At 40.5% G+C, this 20,313-nt stretch overlaps 1 protein-coding gene across 1 annotated transcript; it reads left to right on the forward strand.

Annotated features, from left to right (window-relative positions):
* The first annotated feature begins 334 nt into the window (after window positions 1-334).
* Window positions 335-19,361, forward strand: NTMT2 (N-terminal Xaa-Pro-Lys N-methyltransferase 2). Its single transcript, XM_044266275.1, has 4 exons — window positions 335-488; window positions 12,361-12,536; window positions 18,075-18,324; window positions 19,090-19,361. The coding sequence occupies exons 1-4, from the start codon at window positions 335-337 to the stop codon at window positions 19,359-19,361; spliced, it is 852 nt and encodes a 283-aa protein (XP_044122210.1).
* Window positions 19,362-20,313: the final 952 nt, after the last annotated feature.

The following is a 20,313-nucleotide window of genomic DNA, read 5'->3' on the forward strand; positions in this document are numbered from 1 at the left end:
TGTGCTCCTCCCGGTTTGACATGGCAAGTAAAGAGGGAAGGTTGCTTTTTCCTGGATGAAGCAGGATCTCACTCAGCCTGTTTTCATCTTTACTTAGCACCTGCTGGCTTGAAGCGGTGTCGCCCAAGTCATTAGATGGGGGATGTGCCAGGAGCTTGACCTTCCAAGTCTGCTGCCCCTCCCCCACGCCCCCATGACAGCCTCTCCTGATATAGATGGACAGGGGCTGGTTTAAAATGACAGTCTCAAGTTCGTGTTGGAAGAGAAGGCTAATTCAAAGAAACAGCCAGGCAAGTTCCCTTTCTCTGTAGGAATAATTATCAGCCCCCTCTCCATGGCCCACCTGGGAGCCCATTTTGCCTTTAGATCCCGCTGGCAGAAGACTGACGATGAACTCTGTCGACATAGCATGTCCTTTATCCTTCACAAAGCCATTCGCAATGACTTCTTTCAGAGCTATCTCTACCTGCTGGAAAAAATTCCCCTGGGTAAGTGAGTCAGAGCTACTAGATAAGGGACAAGAAAGGGGGACTTTGTGAGGTTCTGAGACCTCAGCAAGAGAAGTTAGAACAAGGACACTTTTCATGTAAAAAGAACCTGCAACCAGTGTCAGGCGGCTTAAATGTTTCCATGGCATTCTTTCTTGCCACGTGCAAAGATCAGGTGCTGCCTGGAAAGTCGGGTCTCTATTTTGCGATACCCATGCCCTGTCAAGAACTGTGATTTTCTTCCCTGGGTGTCGGTTTGCCCGACTACCAGGCTTACAGAAATCCATTTCCTGAGTTTTGAAGGACTCTTAAAATATTTGCCACAATTGAGAGGGGGGCAAATTAGGTAACTCAAAGATGAGAGTATTAACGTGATAATATGTCAGCTAAGAGATAAAAAGAAAGACTAAACAGTAATAGATCGAGGTGTCCTTGTTCTGTGTGTGTGTGTGTGTACATGAGCCCGCACTCTGCATGATCCTCTCTGGCTTTCCTGAGTCACAGGAATAGAGAACCAAAAAGGAGCAGGTTTTAGTCTGGTCTTTGAATATTAACAAAAAACCTGGGGCAGTGGTCTGTCTCCCTTTTCCCTATTTCCTCCCGTTTTCAGGGAATTAGACAATAGGGCAATAAAGAGCTTATCAGGTTTGCTCCACTACTTTTCTTAGCCTCTGTGATTGGGGTTATTTCAAGGAACCTTTAACAGCTCCGAAGAGGAAATAACTTGCGATTAAAGAGTGAAGTGTCCCCCCTTTGATTTATATTTTCTCCCAACGAAAGCAGACCAGTATGTATCCGCCCCAGTCTGTTTTCTTAACGCTGTCTGAAAGCCCCTTTGTGCACTTGATGTGGCCAGGGTTTCCAGACACGGTAGGAGCTACGTAATTCTTTGTACTGCGTTCAAGAAACTAGTTGTTAGCAGCCTACCAAGTTTTCTTTTTATAAATCCATTTATGAAGGTATCCTTAATTCTAGACCTACAAATGCTTTCATCTTACACAATGCCTCCTAAGAATTTCCTTATTTATGATTCTGTTTGATCCTCACAGCTACACCATGGGACGGATAGGATAATATGATCACTTTTCTCCTCCCACCTTCGCACCCTTGCCCCCCATCTTATTTTTTCAAATGAGGAATAGAAAATTCAGAGATGATGAAATCTAACCTACACAGATCTCATTCAGATAGCAAAGCAAGAAACTAAGACAAGGGCTCTTCCCGTAGGTCACATGGCCCATGAGTAATTCTTTAAGGATGAGTCATGCGTCTCATTTGTATCCAAATGGAAAAACTAGAGCAGTCCTTTTAGAAGGTGAGGCTGTCCTGGTTGTTCCACACACCAGCAGAGCACTGCTTTTCCAGAGACACTCTTGAAAGCCTTGTGTGTGCTACATCTCAGTAACATCTTAGTGGCTGAGCTGCCGTAGACTGGGAAGAGCTATCACTTACAATTACTAAGATACTCACCAAGGGGCAGACGGCTGCCAAATGTTAAAGATAATTACAAGAGAGATTTACCTCTCTGAAAGTAGCTGAAGATGAGTTAAGAAGGAAGAATAAAACAGTATCTTCTGAAAATCAGTTGAAAATTAATTGGGGAAAAGGAGAGTATGATTTACATTTGGTCTCAATCCCTTTTTTATTTTTTATTTTTTTTTCAATCCCTTTTTTAATTAGTAGAGTCATTCTGATTATACTGATTTTTCTCCTCTGTGAGTGTGCTGATGGTTTATGAATGATTTTCAGTCTTTACCAAAAATATTAATAAGAACAAAGTTTTGACAGCGTCTGCTATAGAAGCCCAGTGTGAAATAGGAAAAAGTGAAAATTTTCTGCTTTAGGGTTGGGGACTGGATGTGTGCCCTGCTTTGTCCTCTTAGCCTCACGAATGGCTCCTGAGGCACTTTGATATCTCCCATCAGCTCCCATGAACACTCTTTGAAAACCTTAGTGCATTTCTAAGCCAAAGACAAATCCGTCTCACTTAGTCAGTTTTCCAAGAACAGGTACTGCTTATTTTCTCTGACTGGGGTGATTCAGCCCAGGCATTCGTTTCCCTTGAGAGTAACCGAGGTGGCCCCACCCACGGTGTCTCTTTGATTTTAGCAGTTGGGAGCTATTTTAGTCTGTATGCACTACGCTATCCTGCAGTAACAAACTAACCCTAAAATCTCAATGGCCAAACATAAAAGTTTACGTTTTGCTGTATCGTTTCAACAAGCATTATGGAGGTGGAGGCTGTGTTCCACGTAGGCTCTCAGGGATCTAGGATGACAGAGGCTCCACCGCTGGGAACACTGCTAGTCACTATGTTAAGAGAAGCTAGGAGCTGAAGTTTTCCCTAATAGCCCATAAATATTTTGTCCCAGAAGGACATACATTACATCTCCTTAGAGACCATCGCCCGGAACCAGTTGCGTGGCCCTGTCTAACTACAGGGACGTTGAGCAACACGACATACTGTACGCATGTGTGGTCTCTGGTAAGTGCTTCTGCCAGGGGGAAACACTGGTTTCTAGAGATAGAAACACCAGACACTTCTGCTTTCTGATGAGTTCAATTTAGTGTCAGAGACTTTAATGGAACTCTGTCATTGTGCAAAGAGCTCTTCAGTGACCTGGAAAAGATTCAAACAATTAGACGCAGTATCTGTTCTTCAGAATTTTATAAACTGGTAATGAAGGCAAATCAACAAATAATTTTTTATTAATCCTTAAAAGGTTTAAATTAAGGTTACAGGAAAGGCAAGCTGTCAGCCCTATGAATACTTGGCTTTTTTTTTTTTGCAGTGTTTTCTTCTCATGACAGATGCGAAAGCACCTCCAGGAGACTCTAAGCTAATTTCAAGGGGCAGAAAGGAACCAGCACGTGTGTCTTGCCTGCTAGTATGACTTTCATCCAATCACAAGTCTTCCTCAGACCTGTGATTATCTTACTTAACCCTTGGTTTTCTCCCCTAGGTGATTATAACGTCTATTTATGGGATGCATGTACCTACCTATGTTAGTTCTCTGATGGGACTCTAGTTCCCATGACTCATTCATCTTGTCCTCTTCTATATCTACAGAATTTTGCATTTACCGTGGTTCCTGGCACATAGAAAGAACTCCATATCTGTTCACAGCAGATCCTGTGGCCTCCTAGTAATAATTAGTTTTAGGTCACTAAAGTCTTGAGTTCAAATTCTGACACTGCTCCTGATAGAGAAAGTCACCTCTGGAAGTTGCTAAAGTCTTTGATTATCAATTTCCTCAGGGAAGTTGGAAGCATTGAAAGCAATTGCATGTAGTAAATAGCCAATACTCAGTAAGGATTAGTTTTCCTTTTCTTCCTTGGAGCCAGGCCTCTTCTAATGTTACCAGATGGTCTTCCCTAGCACAGCATTACCAAAGACGATAAGCTCAGCGCACATGTTTGGGACTTTTCAGGCAGCATTCAGGCAGCAGGGGATAGTGAGCTTTTTAGTTTGAAAAGAAAACTTAGCCAGTAGATGCGCTCTCTCCTCAGCTCCGCTCACGTGTCTTGGAATTGGCTTCCCCTCCTTTGGTGGTTTCAAAATTTCGTAGAAATGAAAGTAGAGCCCTTCTTTTAAAAGGTTAGGGAAAGGCTACTGTAGGGCCTGCAGAGAGAGTTTGTTGTTTGGGGTAACTATGGGAAGGACCGTGGCTAACCAGACTCTCTGATTCCTTCTTTCCTGCCTTCCTCCTTCCAGCTGCCTGCATTAGGTGGCCGGTCCCACAAGCACACTGTGCAGGGACATTCAGTCATGGGGGCATTTGCTGGAATATCCTTGGCCAGATTCAGAAATTTGTGGAGAAGCAAGAGCGTGCGTGACGCAAATTCCCTGTAGCGGCTTGGCTGTGGCGTCAAACATAACACTGTGCAGGAGGAAACGGGAGTAAGCGGCCACTGCTCTCAGGGCTTTGCACGTTCCTAAGTCGGTGACTCCTGACGGAGCCTGTTAGGTAGTACCGTTCTTTTCCGTGCCTTATGTCTGCGGGGCCCATGTGTGGTGGAGTTAAGGGACCTACCCAAGGTCACATGGCTGTGGGTGGGGAACCCGGGCCGTCTGACTCCAGAGTCGGCCTTTTTTTGAGGTTCAAAATCATGTTGCCTCCCAGTGAAGATGGCAACTTGAGTTCTGTAGGCAGCGATGGAAGTTTTACTGTGTTTATTTGTTGACAGGAATATTAGGTTTGTACCAAGATAATCAACAAGAGAGGCAGGCCAGTGAGTAGGTTCATGTAACCTAGTTATACCACCACAAGTGCACGTGGTGTCTTGGGGTGAGTGATTTGTCCGAAGGTGGTCGTTGGCGACCAAATAGGAAATAACAACTGTATACATCTCCAGTTGGTGAAGCAGTGCTCACGGGGCTTATTAAGGCGTAGCAGAGATGTTTCTACAGGTTAGCCCCCTCAAGGATCCTTCTAGTGCTCCCCACAGTGTACTTCCGAGTACATAGAAGTCAGTGACTGTTTGTTGATCACACATGGAGTAAGAGTCTATTACTCCTGCGCGTTGTTAAAGGCTTCGTCTAACTTCACGTTTGGAACAGGAGTTCCACAGTTTAGCAGAATACGGATGAGGTAGGACATGGCTATGACACGTCATCTCCAAGTGATATTAAATTACTAAATCTTTCTGAGTCTCTCATCACTCATGGGCAAAATGATGACTCTATCCCCAGTTTTGTGTTATCATAATTAGGATTAAAATAGATAATGTGAAGAGTTAATATGAAAGTGCTTAGTATAAGGCCGGGTGCCTAAGAGGTACCCACCAATTTTTAGTACGTCCCCCTTCCCTTACCTCTTTCTATAGGAATCGATCTCTAAGGAGGAAATTGCAACAATGGTCACCTGTTTGGCACCACAGTTAAAGGCCAGAGTTAACAAATAAAAACACTTCCCATAAGACATGTGGGACTGCCAAACAAAACTCAGCATATAACCATTGGCATTTTTCAAATTGATTTTACCCCTGTGGAGGCATGGCTGCACAACTTACTGAACAGTGATAGGTTTTCAAATGTTTGCTGTTACCTTTGCAATGCAGATGCTGCAAGATTATTTGCTTTAAAGAAATGGAGAACCAGGGGTGCCTGGGTGGCTCGGTGGGTTAAGGCCTCTGCTTTCGGCTCAGGTCATGGTCCCAAGGTCTTGGGATCAAGCCCCACATCGGGCTCTCTGCTCAGCGGGGAGCCTGCTTCTCCGCTCTCTCTGCTGGCCTCTCTGCCTACTTGTGGTCTCTCTCTATCAAATAAATAAATAAAATCTTAAAAAAAAAAAGAAATGGCGAGCCAGATGCCTTGTTTTATTTAGCAGACTTTTAGATACACACATGGCATGAGAGGGATGAGATACGGGTTTTGGATTTAAATAGACCTGGGTTTATTTATTTTTAAAAAATATTTATTTATTTGACAGACAGAGAGACAGCGAGAGAGGGAACACAAGCAGGGGCTGGGACAGGGAGAAGCAGGCTTCCCGCCGAGCAGGGAGCCTGATGCGGGGCTCGATCCCAGGGCCCTGGGACCATGACTTGAGCTGAAGGCAGACACCCAACGACTGAGTCCCCCAGGTGCCCCTTGACCTGGGTTTGAATTCTGGTTGTGTTCTCAGTAGCTACTCAGTCATGGGTAATTTAGCTCTTGCTGTCTTGCGCTCTTCCGTAGGTGACAGCATCTATCGTACCTGTTCTGTTGGGTATGAACGCTAAGCATAGCTAGTGCATTCGTTTGGTCAGTGGCAGTTACTACGTTTCATTATGTGGATTTGACTAATTAGGAGGATAGATAGAAACTTCACGAAAAGTGTAACTTGTGTCACTTCTGTCAGCTTTTCCCTCTACCCGCTCTCTCCTTTGTTGAACCTGCATGCTGTTCCAAGAACAGAAAGTGAACCATATTCATTTAGTCAGTGGATATTCAAAAGAGGCCTGCTATGTGTTAGGCATAATGGTAAGTGCTGAGGTTGCAAACAAAAGTGAGAAACAGCCTTAGCCTGAAGAATTCAGTGTGAGCGAGAGATCCACACAAAGTGTTTTTGCAGAAAGTGGAAACAGAGTGCTAGAGACCGCCACAGGCTGCGAGGTGCACAGGACACGTGGCGACTGCTGAATCAGCTCTGATGGTTCCAGTGCACATCTCACTGTGAGGAGTCCCCGCCCCCCCATCTTAGCCTGACATGTGGACTTCTAAAGTGTGATAGTAGGTGAGGTAGAACACCCAAGAAAGAGAGTTGGGAAGATGTTCAGCCAAGTGGGTAGAGAATATGGTGTGGGGTGGCAGGTCCTTGCCGAAGCGGGGAAAGTGTGTTGTCCCTCCTGCCCTCCCTTTGGTCACCTCATTTGTGATCAAGCCTGGAAAGAATTAGGAACCGCTGAACTAGCTCTCAGCTGAAAAAGAAGAAGCACTCGAAAACTTTTAGGGTAGGTAGCACATTAGTTTAGAGATCAAAACCACCAGATATCTAAAGCATCCAAGGACTAAATCAAACCTAGAGGGCCCCTCAGGGCAATTCCAAGACTTGATAATCACAAGTATTCTAGTATTCCGACACACCAGACCTTGTTTGTCTTTCCTGTTTAACTTCTATCACTTAGCATAATGCCCTCAGGGTCCATCTATGTTGTCATAAATCACAGGATTTCCTTCTTTTTTGTGGTTGAATAATATTCCATAGTACCTAGATACTTCCTCCCTCCCTCCCTTCCTTCCCACCTGCCTTCCTGCCTGCCTTCCCTCTTTCCTTCTTTCCATTTTTACCATTAATTCTTTAATGGCTAAATTGGGAAGTTCTCATCTGTAAATCTCTTTTATGGAAGGTCTTACCATTCATAAAACCATATCCTATTGGGCTTCCCCCCCCCCCCGTTTATAAACAAAAGGTTAACATGATCCATTATCCTATCTCAAATCATTTCAAACTAAATCTCTCAACTTAACCTACCTATTCTCTCAGATCAATTTTAGTTGACAAACAGTTTTAACATCTGGAACAAAGTCTAAAAAAAAACTATAACCAACTGTTTAGAAAAACAAAAAGGAAGAAGAAGGAAAGAGAAGACAAGAAGATACTCAGCAGATAAAAGCGCTGAGCTATTAACAAAATTTTCCTTAGGGAGTTTGCAAGATCTGAATTCTTCTTCAGGGCAAATTAATGTGTATTCTACTTTCCTTTTTGTAACAAGTGAACCACTGCAATGGTTTTGGGAGTTCAGCCCATAATGTAGGTCAGGAAATAAGTACCATATTATATCAAGAACGAATAGAGCTATATCAAGAACTCTGTCTTAGACTACTCCAAATTTCACAGAAACATTGCACTCCTATAAGAATGAGCTGCTAGTGTATTCCTTTACTAAAAAGGCACAAATTGATGATTGATTACCTTATCTGAGTCAAATTGCACCATTGCGGGAGCTACCAAGAGAGCGGAACCTGGTGCTGGCCATGACACCTCATATATCGTTTTAGTGAAATGCTCCTGTCAATTAGGTGAAAATGAGAACTGAAGCTCATAATCGTAAAAACCTACCTATTGGGTCTGACCCCTGCTGGGCTTGCATTCACTTGTGGTCTAAATGTTGTTGGCATAATGGACCATTCCCATTTCCAGATTAAGGGTTTTAATAGACTTCACCAACAAGTTGACTTAAGCAGGTGATGATGAGTATGACTGGATCAATGAGAGTACTGGGGTCTAGCTTGCTTGTGGTCCCAGGCAGCATGCAACTTGGGGAAGAGTCTATGAACCGTGATTTCCTAGACTGGTTTTCTGAGATACACAGAGGAATTTGGAGCACTCATGGTATTGGGATGGCTAAGCTTGATTTTTGTCGTCCCTGTAGAATTTATTGAGCCACCTGCTGTTCACACAACACTTTACTAAGTGCTAGAGAAGAGAAATTGGTGTAGGGTAGTAGTTTCCAATGTTTTGAACCTGAGGACTCTCCTTTTAATGTATTTTCTCAGTTGTTAATATGTGTATAAAATGGCAAAAAGCATCTACATATTTAATTCTTTTAAAAGATTTGTATTTTAAAAAATCTGTAACAGTTAATATATATGGAACTACAGCATATAATATTGTTAGTCTCTAGAAAGTGTGCATTGGAACCGATTCTTCTGTCCCTTTCAGCAAACTCATGACCATTCAAAGGTCCAAAAATTGGCTCCAACATCTTTGAGTTGGAAAATACCAGTGTAACTCTATAGATGGAGTATATTATAATGAAACATTATAAGTGGTGTTTGTTGGATTTTCAACTTTTAGAATCAAAATTTGGGACTATGTAATTGTTATTCAATCAAGAACCAAGTAGTGCCTTAGCCCAATTTCACAACCTCGGTGCTACTTGAATAAAAATGATTCCAGTTAAGGTTAAATAGATTCTCATGTACTCTTTTTACTGAAATTATGTTTTTTTATTTGCTTTATATCATAACATTTTTGTACTGTTAATATATTTTGTTTGGAGTTTTCACCTGTCTTTTATTTGAGATGGTTGAGATACAAAAATGTCTTCTTTAGAATATAACTAATGTCTCTTTGATTCTTTTTTTCTCTATTGCCCAGAATCCAATTCATTCTACTTCTGGATGAACTTATGTTTCTGAAGCCTATATTTTCTGTTGTAATAAAGACTGATTTCTTTCCAGATTTGATAAGTATCTATAATTTTGGGATTTCTTTTCATTGGATTGCTGGGTTAATTTCATTGTCTTTTGACACATACCTTGTCTTGATTTTCACCTTGATTGGGCTGGAATATAGCTTCAAGAAATTCTGAAGAATGAATCCGTGGTAGGTAAATATTCTTCCACATTTGAATGGGTATTAAGTTTTAGGTTAAAAAAAATAAGTTTTAGGTTCAAAATAATTTTCTCTCAGAATATTGATGGCATTCCTTCTTTGTTTTCTAGTATTTATTTTTTTCTTAAAGATTTTATTTTTAAGGAATCTCTACACCTAATATGGTTCTCAAGCTCACAAGCCCCAGATTAAGAGTCACGTGCTCTACTGACTGAGCCAGCCAGGTGACCCTATTTTCTGGTCTCAGCTCTTCTTTCTCTCTCTCTCTCTCTCTCTTTCTGCTTTCTTTCTTTCTTATTATGTTCAGATAGCCACTGTTTAGTACATGATTAGTTTTTGATGAGTGTTCAATGATTTGTTAGCTGCATATAATTCCCAGTGCTCTGATGAGACCTATGTTGTAAGCTTGATTCTACTCCTTTGAATATAGTTGCCAGATAAAATATAAAACTCCAGATATATTTGAATTTTAAATGAATAATTTTTGTGTAATTATGCCTTGTGCAGTATACAATATTTCAAGTATACATATGCTAAGAAATTTTTATTGTTTATATAAAATTCAAAACTAATTGCTTGTCATATTTTTATTTGCTGAATCTGGCAACCCTCCTTGAAGGTCAACCACCTTTCCCCTTCTTTTTTTTTTTTTTTTAATTTTTTTTTTTTTTTAAGATTTTATTTATTTATTTGACAGACAGAGATCACAAGTAGGCAGAGAGGCAGGCAGAGAGAGAGGAGGGGAAGCAGGCTTCCCGCTGAGCAGAGAGAGCCCGACGTGGGGCTCGATCCCAGGACCCTGAGATCATGACCTGAGCTGAAGGCAGAGGCTTTAACCCGCTGAGCCACCCAGGCGCCCCCACCTTTCCCCTTCTAAACAACTTTAGGATCTTCTATTTCTAGGATTATTACTCTTTGTGTTTTGAAATTTCCTAAGGATTTGTGTAAATTAAATACATGTTGTTCAGTATTTGTTGGACCCTACAATCACTTTCAGCTCTGGGAAATTTTCCTCTATTATTTCTTTAATAATTTTCTTCCTTCCATTTCTCTGTTATTGAGAATTCTAATTGGCTTGATGTTTGGGTCTCCTGAATTAAGTCTTTATAGCTCTAATCTATTTACCTCAGTTTTTCATGTCTGTCTTTTTATTTATGTTCTGACAAATTTATTCAATGCTCTAGTCCAAAGTTTTTGGTAATCAAAACTTTAATTTCTAAGAATTCTTTGTTATTCTTTGAATTATCACTTTCTTGGCATCTTATTTTTGGTTTATGGATGCACCAGTTCTCATATCTCACCAAGATTATATTTTTTTCTGTTTAGTTTTGGTTTAAATTCTCATCTACTTCCTGAATTATTTCTATTTTCTTTTGGGTCATTTCTAATGGCTTATCTCTATCTTTTTCTTTCAGACTGCTGTTTTACCCTCACGTGTTTGGAAATTATTTTTTATCCATAGTTAGGGATAAGGCCAGGTTCAATGATTCTAGGTAATGGAGAAGGTTTCCTCTGTTAAATATGTATCCCCTGAAAAGAAAGGATGACAAGGAGTTTTACATGTATAGGGAGATCTTATTTATTTATTTATTTATCTAGCTAGCTATTTATTTATTTATTTGACAGAGAGGGAGAGATCACAAGTAGGCAGAAAGGCAGGCAGAGAGAGAGGAAGGGAAGCAGGTTCCCCACTGAGCAGAGAGCCCGATGTGGGGCTCGAGCCCAAGACCCTGGGATCACGACCTGAGCCGAAGGCAGAGGCCCTAACCCACTGAGCCACCCAGGTGCCCCCATGTATAGGTAGATGTTACCAGACTCTGATCTGTGTGAGCAGATGAGATGCTTGGGTTCATCTATATGCTAAAATGAGTCGTATTTCAGGATCCCAATACTAACTGCTTTAGGTTTCCTTGGGCAATTAATTGAATTAAAAAAATTTTTAAAGAAGACACCCCCTCACCCAGGGTTATAGCTGTGCTGCCAGTTGCTTTTGGGAGGGTGTGTTTGTCCTCTCACTGGTTGGCTTGAAGAGAGATTTTTTGACTAATTCTTAATTCCTTTTGTATCTATACAAGACTGAACAATTTTTTAGCTTTGTTCCATCTGCTTCTTGTCTTTCAAACATTTGTTGAAATCATGAATCCACCAGTGGCACTCCTCTCATTTTCTTCACTGTTATGTGTTGAGTTTATTAAAAAAATTGGGAGGAATATGGGGAAAGGCAAGATAAATGCATGTATTCAGCCTACAGACTTGAATCAGAAATTCCTTCCTTTCCTCCACTCTCTATAATTTCCTCCTGAATGTCCCCTAATAAGAATATTTTATATCTAAAGAGGTGCACTTTTGTCTACAAAAAAAAACGTACATCCATATTTACTCTTCAGAAATGGGAGTACATATTTTTTCTAAAAATAAATGTCTTAAAATAATACCTTGTATGGTTTCTTAAATAATTAAGTGGCACAGTATATGTGAATGTGCCTAATATACTACCTGGTACAGAATAGTTGCTCAATAAATCTTTTTATCCTTTTTTATTATTTTATTTTCAGAAGAAAGAGCTCAAGCACATCTTCTGTAATGTTGGTACAAAGAAACAGTTCAGTCTGAGTTGCTGTAAAAAGTGGTGAAAAAAATAGCTACCCTGAATGTACCTTGTGATTAGAAGTAAAGGTTAATGATTAAGTTCTCATAAAACATTTGGAGCTCAAAGATAAAACTCACTATGGAACTTGTGATCGTCTTCATTTTATTATGTTAAATACTGGTAAACTTCTAGAAAATACAGTAATAAACTAAAGTTCCACTAAACTATAGAGTTAGTAAGTCACAAAAATGCCACTATGCATGAGATACCTGAAGATCAGAGAGGTTAAGAAGTTTTCCTAAGGTAACATATTAAGTCTCTGAACCAGAACTCAAACCTAGGTCTTCTTACTATGCCTTTCCTCCATGGCACAAATTCACAGGCTTCTAAGAGACAATTCAATGTATGTTAAGAATCAACTTTTTCTGTCATATAAATATTAATAATATTTCATTTGCAGTGAAATTGTATGCTTTAACAAGTCAAATCATCAATGGTGAGATGCAGTTCTATGCCAGAGCTAAACTTTTCTACCAAGAAGTACCTGCTACAGAAGAGGGTATGATGGGAAATTTCATTGAACTGTCCAACCCAGATATCCGGGCTTCTCGGGAATTTCTTAGGAAATTTGTTGGGGTGAGTTATCCAACTGCTGCTTGATAAGGAAACAAAGTCTTTGCAAACATTGCACTCACATGCTTCTGTGTTGTCATTTAAGTCATATTGAAGCCATATAGCTCAGCCAAGAGTTTAGCCTGAAAGTCTGCATTAAGATGTTGAGAAAGGATGGGGTGCATCAAACCACTGGTTCATCCCACCTGGCATTTCATCATCCTAGTACCAGCTAATCTCTCGTGCTTCAGGGGAAGGTGAACCAGCAGTGCTAATGTTATAATTTGGGGATTAGGAAGACATCTCTTTTTGGACTCTCACAGATGAAATAGTTGACACCAAAATGATTGATGAGAAGGCCATTTAGGATCTTGGGGCCATTTATTGATTTCCTGTAATACAAATTCAATAGAGTAAAGAAATGCATGCTTATGCTTGGTTTTAAAATGATAAGAACAGTAGAATCTCCTTATATTATTTAATACATAGTGCAGACTTTGCCTTGAAAGAATGTGATCTCTCTGTAGCTCTGGTCTTGGGTGAAACTCTTTCCTTACTCCCCCACCCCATAGAGACAGATTGTATAGTGTGGTGGCCAAAAACTTGGGCTTCAGAGTCATTAGGTTCTTCTATTTAGTGTATAAGCAATCTTGGAATTGTTTCTTAAGTGCTCTAAGTCTCAGTTTTTTCACCTGTGACTAGGGCATAACCCTAGAACCTTCCTCATAGGATAATGTGAAGATTAAATGAGATAATACGTATCAAGTGCTTGCTTTGTGCATAATTATCATTCAATAATTATCATTATTAATTGCATAATTATCATTCAATAAATCTAGTTTATTTCTACTACTACTACTACTAGGCTTTCATAAAATATATTCATTACAGTTTAAGGAACTTCATCCAATTGTTTGAATAAACTTAGGAGCTGTGGACACAATAAAGCTGCTATTGGTCCTGCTGAAGCCATAAAGTCCTAACTGGCAAACGAATTTCATCCCGATCATTTTGAAGTCATCTATTAGAAATTTGGAGCCCATTTTATTCTGATAAAAGCACTGGGTGTTATATGAGACTGATGAATCACAGGCCTGTACCTCCGAAACCAATAATACATTATATGTTAATTAATTGAGTTTAAATTTATAAAAGGAACATTATAAGTAAACATTATAAGTAATAATTTATAATAAATTTATTATAAATAAACATTATAAATAAGTATTTGGGTTAGGTTGCCAAGCTCCTTAGAAGCACAGTATCCCTAGTGTTGAAGTGCGGTTCACCTTACATCCATCCTCCTTGGAGCCCCACGTGCCTGAGCAGAGAGAGTTGGATCAGGACGGAGCAGCCACCGGGGCCCCTGTGTGAGCGTCAGCCACCGCCATGAGGGCCGGGTCGGCTGGAGGTGACGGCTGTGGCTCTGTAGAGGTCAGGGCAACCTGGAGTATTTCTCATCAGTGTTGCTGACTGATTTCTGGGAGTGGTTTTCTGAGACAGTTGCTCAGCTAAGCACTTTAGAGGTATCGTCTTGATTATGTTCCATAAGAATTCTAGGAGGTAAGTACTGGCATTATCCTTGTTTCTCCAGTTGTGGAAACTGAGGTTTGGACGTGTGAGATAAGTTGTCAAGGTGATGGAGCCAGTAAGAGACAGAGCTGGGCCTGAAGCCCAACCGGGCCTTCTGACACCAAACTCTTTACTCTGAAACACGGCATACTTTTTCCACTTGTCTCATGAAGCAGAAAAGTCCTTGCTGTGTGTGTGTGTGTGTGTGTGTGTGTGTGTGTGTGTACCACAGACCTCAGTTCTCCTCCAGCCTGGCTGAAAGCAATCTCTCCTGCTTGCCTCATGGCGAGGCTGACTTTGATCCCAGTGCGCCTGAGAAGCTTAGTTAGTAATCCAGCTGTCTTGTCACTCCGAGTGGAATGCCAAGCTGACCACAGGGATGCTGGTCAGACAGAGCCCATACACATGCCCATGGCCCTGGGAAAGGAAACAGCCTTATGCTTGCATATTTATGTTGGAAAAAACCAGCCTGTTCTTTACAAACAAATATAAGGAGTCCTTCTCAGTAGACAAGGCTCGTTGTGAAACAGTGACCTCTAACTAGCGGCAAACAGTCTTTTTAAAGAAATGATATTTTGGTGCTTTGACCTTAATAATCTGCTAATTTAGTATCCAGGTCAAGATGCAAGGCGCTAGGGAATACGAGTATCTGACATGATTTATCTCATGTCAACTGGGAAAAGGCAGACTGTTTAATATAAAGTTTTGCCTTCCTTTCACCACTTAGTGACCCAGGACAGTGGGAAAGGTGTTTAAACTTGTTTCAAATATGTTTGCTTTAGCAAACAAACAAATGATACCAAGGTGATGTCAATGGCATGGCTGATAGCTTTCCTCGGTTTTATTTAGCCTTCTAGCAGGAAAGCAGCAGTTTATACAAAGTAACCAGTATTCGGTGGTTCTTTATCTTTTGACATCTTGCAGAGATTAGATAACTAAAAAACTCTGGGTCTCACTTGTTCTATTTCATGGTTTTTATATGGTGGCATTTAACACTTTCCTTTTAGTTTTAAACTCCACTGGATGAACTTAAAATGATGTTCTTCGAAGAAAAATATATAGGCAGAATCAAAACTAAAATGAAATTCGCAACAGCATTTTGCTATTTTATATGAATCCACACATAGGAAGACAGCATCGTAAGTGACAATGAAAATAACAAAACGTGCTGTGATGAGCACTGGGTGTTATACACAACTAACGAATCACTGAACACTACATCAAAAACTAATGATGTACTCTAGAGTGGCTCACTCAACATAATAAAAAATAAGCATAATATTAGATGTAATATTTATTCAAGGTCATTATATAATAAAAGCATTTTTCAATCAAAAAAAGAAAATAACAAAACATCTTGTTTTGTTTCATATTCATGGAAAGACATGAGCTTTCAATAGGGGCAGCCATAGTGTACAAGAGGCAGGAGATGTCCCTGAGATCTGTTTTTAAATACTCCTTCCTAGAGGAGTTGTGTGTGAAAGAGAGAGTGAAATTTGGTGCCAGGATCGGGGAGGCAGTGCCAGTACATGTAGAGTAGATAACGAGAACCAAGCAATAGTGGTAAGAGCTGGGGTACACAGAATTAGGGTGAAGGGTACCTGAATGTATTTGTAAATAACCGTTGTTTCAAAAGCAACTATAGTCAAATATCACACATCTAAGTTGGAGAAAAATACAACTCCAAGGGTGAGAATTTTCAAGGGAATTCTATTTCAAACCTTTCACCTCTCTGAACCTCGGTTTCTTTGTCTAAAAAGGTAGGGAAATTAGACATGAATGCTTTAAAAACTCTAGGGTTTTGCTAAGATCCTTCAAGGCCTTATTGGGAGAATGATAGGGAGGGTGAGTGGGTGAGGCCCTACCTCCCCTTAGCCAGAGCGGCTTTGTGTTTTTGTGGTCCATTGAGATAAAGGAGGAACTTTTACCATCTCAACCCCTCTGGCACAGGTCTCTGAGCCCTCTTTTTCATTCTGTGGTTTAATCCTAAGACTACTTGCTACGATAACCTGAGCAACATGATCCATAAAGACTTAAAGCCAAGTAACGGTAGGAAAAATTTGTAGTTATAATCTCTAATTGAGCATATAAATTTCTACTAACATCATTTTCAGTAGCTTAAATGAATTTCCCTATACTTTCCCCATCTTGTTTGTGTAACAGATTTACTTAAAAGATGTTTTCATTATGGTGTTAACAGTACAAATCTTTAGCCTAAACCTTTTTTATTTTTCTGAACTAGTTTATGTTATAATACCCGAGGGAGGGAGGTGACATAGTGTAAGTTGGAATGGCAAACCCATGGAACATGTACCGACACTTCCCCTTCCCATGCACAAGGCAGACATTACTAGACGATCACAGAACTATTTCCTTCATTGAGTCTCATTGAAGCCTTACGATTATGTTCAACACAACATTAGACAGATACTACAGAGGGAATCAGGGCTGGTACTTGAGGTGACAACGCTAAGTCAGAACTGGGTTTGGATTCAAGCAGTTCCGTGTTCAAGTCCCAACTCTGCCATTACTGTGTGGTATTAGAAATCTAAATTTCCTCAGCTTCAAACATGGGAATAATCATGATTTTATGGAATTGTTTTTATTATTATAGTTATTACAGATGCAAAGAGCTTCTGTGTATGAGCACTTGATAAATCATGGTTATTATGATTCCATTTGAAAAGAAGCCACAACTGCTTCACTTTTTGTTCTTCATTGTGACTTTACTGATGTGAAGAAGGCCTCCTGGGTAGACTAGAAAGGAGCATTTCTGCTGTTTCCTTCTGCTCAAACATCACCTCTTGATCCTTAGACAAATGTTTTTTTAAAAATCTTTAGTTGCTGTGAAAACAAGAGCAGTCTTTCTCAAGATTTTGATTGGCAACATAAGTATCTTATTGCTGTAATTTTTAACACAAAACATATTTAGCAGTCATCCCTTATGACAAATAATCTAGACAAGATAATGCATAGACACTGAATAGTATACACTCATGTATATGAGTGTAATAGTATATACTCATGTATATGTGTGTATATATATATATATATATATATATATATACATATGACAAATATGTATCTGTGTATGTGTATGTATAGGTATGTGTTACTTTGTAGAAGCAAGTTAGAGAAAGTTTCCATTGGCTGGCTTCCCCCTGCACCGCCTGTCTATCCTTCATCTCCAGTTAATTTAGTGTACAGACATTATAAAAACAATTTTAGAGGGAATTTGTGCCCAGTAAATCAGGTAATTTCTCTTATAAAGGCAGAAAACAATTTCTAGTATGAAAAGAGACGACAAGACTTTGCTGCAAACACCTTCTATCCATGTGATAGGGCTGTGTGCCATCGGGGCTAGGTTTGAAGTAAAATTCTGGCCTAAAAGGCTTTCTCACTGCTTTGCTCTTTTCTTTTCTTTTCTTTCCTTTCCTTTCCTTCCTTTTACTTTTCTTTTCTCTCATTTCCTTTCTTTTCTCTTCTCTCAGTTCTCCTCTCCTCTCTTTTTCCTCCCTTCCTCCCTCCCTCCCTCCTTTCCTTCCTTCCTTTTTTTTTATAGCCATAAGTCACCCTGCAGGTCCATTTAGCTGTGGGCTTGACCCAGATTTGCAGTTAATACAATTCTACTTTTAAAGGGCTTTCAGTGGTTTGTTTCCTTGAGAAAATTACCAAGTTTTTAGACCTAAGATATTACTTTCTGACTTTGAAATTCTTTTGAAGATCTATATTTGGATAAAATAAAGAAAGTGAAAGCTAGCAAGGTTGGGTATTTTTTGAAAAAGGGAACTGGGTATTCTAGAACTCAATCGTGGTAGTGGGTACATGCCCGTATACTTTGTTCAAACTCATTGAATGGTGTATTTAAAAGAATGCATTTTATTACGTGAAACTGACCAAAATAAAGTTAGTTTAAAGAGGTCATTGGAGTGTCCTAGACTCAGGGTCAGTGTTTGTATTTGAAGTATTCCATAAGGTACCTTTCTGCAGGGCCCCGGGCGAGCTGGGACAGACTGTGCCTTGGATTGCGGCTCTGGGATAGGAAGGGTCAGCAAGCATGTCTTGTTGCCGGTTTTCAGCAGTGTGGAGCTGGTGGACATGATGGAATCATTCCTCCTCGAAGCCCAGAACTATCTGCAGGTCAATGGGGACAAGGTAGAAAGTTACCACTGCCACAGCCTGCAGGACTTCACGCCCCCATTGGGCAGATACGATGTCATCTGGATTCAGTGGGTCTCTGGTTAGTGCTGCATGGCCCAACATCTGCCTTTCTCCCCTCCCAGATAGAGAAGACAACACCTGGGACTAATTTGAGGATGTGTGGAGGGGAAGCAAAGACCTAAAGGGAGATAGAGTTGTAGTCATGCTTAGAGCAGTTAATTAGACTTAGGCATCTTAGAAACCCCCAGAGCTCTGGTCCTCCCAGTCTCTCCCCTAAGATGCTCTGCTACAAGCCTGAAAGTTCCCATATTCAGGGATGGAATGCCTTTATACCAACCTAAGTCTAAGAAGAAAACCAAATACTTGAAAAACTTTAAAAAGTGAGGTCAAAAAAGTTTATCCCCATTTATTGGCAAAACTAGACTTTCTTAGATTTAAATTCTCAGGAAATGAGGTAGCAATGAATTAGAATTTGGTCTAAGTGAGTGTGAGTGTGTCTAGGAGACACAGAGGAGTGATGACAAAATTGGGTTTTCTGGGGACAATGGCATGGACTCAGGGGCAAGGCAATAGTTTATTTTGTGCTTGTGAGACAGACAGACCAGCTATTTGAATTCCTATTTTATAGATGGGACACGGAGCCTCCTCAGAGAGGATACCCGTCCTCTTCCCTAAATTCTTAAGTCTGCTGCAACTAGACCAGTTGAGGCTCTTAAGTAATTCGTGAATGAATGAACAAATGGTCTCCTTATTCTTAGCCCTGTGGTCTTTCCTACCTTCCTACTCTCCTCCCTCACACCCGTCATTTCATCCTGTTCCCCCATCTACTTGGCCTCACCTGTAGGGCACCTGACTGTTAAAGACCTTCTTGCATTTCTTTCCCGGTGCCGAGCTGGCCTGAAAGAAAATGGTGTCGTCATACTGAAGGACAACGTGGCTCGACAGGGCTGTCTCTTCGATCTCTCTGACAGCAGTGTGACTCGGGACATGGACATCCTCTGGAGCCTCATTAGGAAGAGTGGGCTGGTGGTGCTGGGCCAGGAGAAGCAGGACGGTTTTCCAGAGCAGTGCGTCCCGGTGTGGATGTTCGCGTTGCACAGTGATGGACATTCCTGACTGGCAGTGGAATGCAGGGCTGGGCTGCACAGGATGTTTTGGGGCAGAGGCCTTCTCCTCCTAGTTCATGGGGTGATGGAGAGGAGAGATGCAATGCATCTCGAAATGATGTAGTATGTACAATTTTCCACTAATTTTATAAGGACATGCACACACCCAGTGGATTTTCTGGACGATGTATAAAGTAAAACATCAGGAAAATTGTTTTAAGAACTACTTGTATACACCCAAACTATACAAGTGAACACAAAAACAGAAAAGGGATCAATGTTAAATTCTAAACTGTCTTGGTCTGTGAAGATTTGCATTATGGAGTATCCGGGATGGGGGGGTTCAAGTCTAGACCCCCTTTCTCTGCCCTCATGCGAGTTACAGTCTATTTCATTCCTCTTTAGAACTGCTACTTCTCTTAGACAAAAAAATCTCACCCTACTTAAGACAGCACCAGTCAAAATAGTCTATGAAAACAAATCCACACCTTCATTTTTCTTTAGCCTTTCTCTTCCCAGAGAAAGTATATGTGGCTTCACTTTCTATTTTGGTTCAATTTTACCACCCAGTGATGTAATATGGATGTAATTTGATAACAGAGGTCTCCGTTTCAGTGATGAGGACGTGTCTCCTTTCAGGAGAAAATGTTGTTTGTTGAAATTTCAGCTGTGAATGTATAAGTAAATATCTTCGATAATCTAATTTTAGCCATTGGCCTCCAGCACTGCTTGCTTTATTGCAGCCAATCCTGTTTCTTTCATTGCTAAGAATGTACATTGGAAAGAGAAGGGAAATGATAAACCATGAAAACTAAGCTAACTGGATTAATTTAAGGCATCGGTTGAGTTAAAAATAATCTAGGGGTGCCTAAGTGGCTCAGTTCTTTAAGCATCTAACTCTTGATTTTGGCTCAGGTCATGATCTCAGGGTATGTCCTTCATGGGGCTCCGTGCCAGGTGCA

Source organism: Neovison vison, chromosome 10, assembly GCF_020171115.1.
Source record: "Neovison vison isolate M4711 chromosome 10, ASM_NN_V1, whole genome shotgun sequence".
NCBI classification, from domain to species: domain Eukaryota; kingdom Metazoa; phylum Chordata; class Mammalia; order Carnivora; family Mustelidae; genus Neogale; species Neogale vison.

What these genes read in the sequence shown, in the direction of transcription:
- NTMT2 (XM_044266275.1), top strand. Translation starts at nt 335, where the DNA reads ATGGCCCACCTGGGAGCCCATTTTGCCTTTAGATCCCGCTGGCAGAAG. An exon ending in GCTGGAAAAAATTCCCCTGG is followed by an intron (nt 489 to 12,360) that starts GTAAGTGAGTCA and finishes TTTCATTTGCAG; the next exon opens with TGAAATTGTATGCTTTAACA. An exon ending in TTCTTAGGAAATTTGTTGGG is followed by an intron (nt 12,537 to 18,074) that starts GTGAGTTATCCA and finishes ACCTTTCTGCAG; the next exon opens with GGCCCCGGGCGAGCTGGGAC.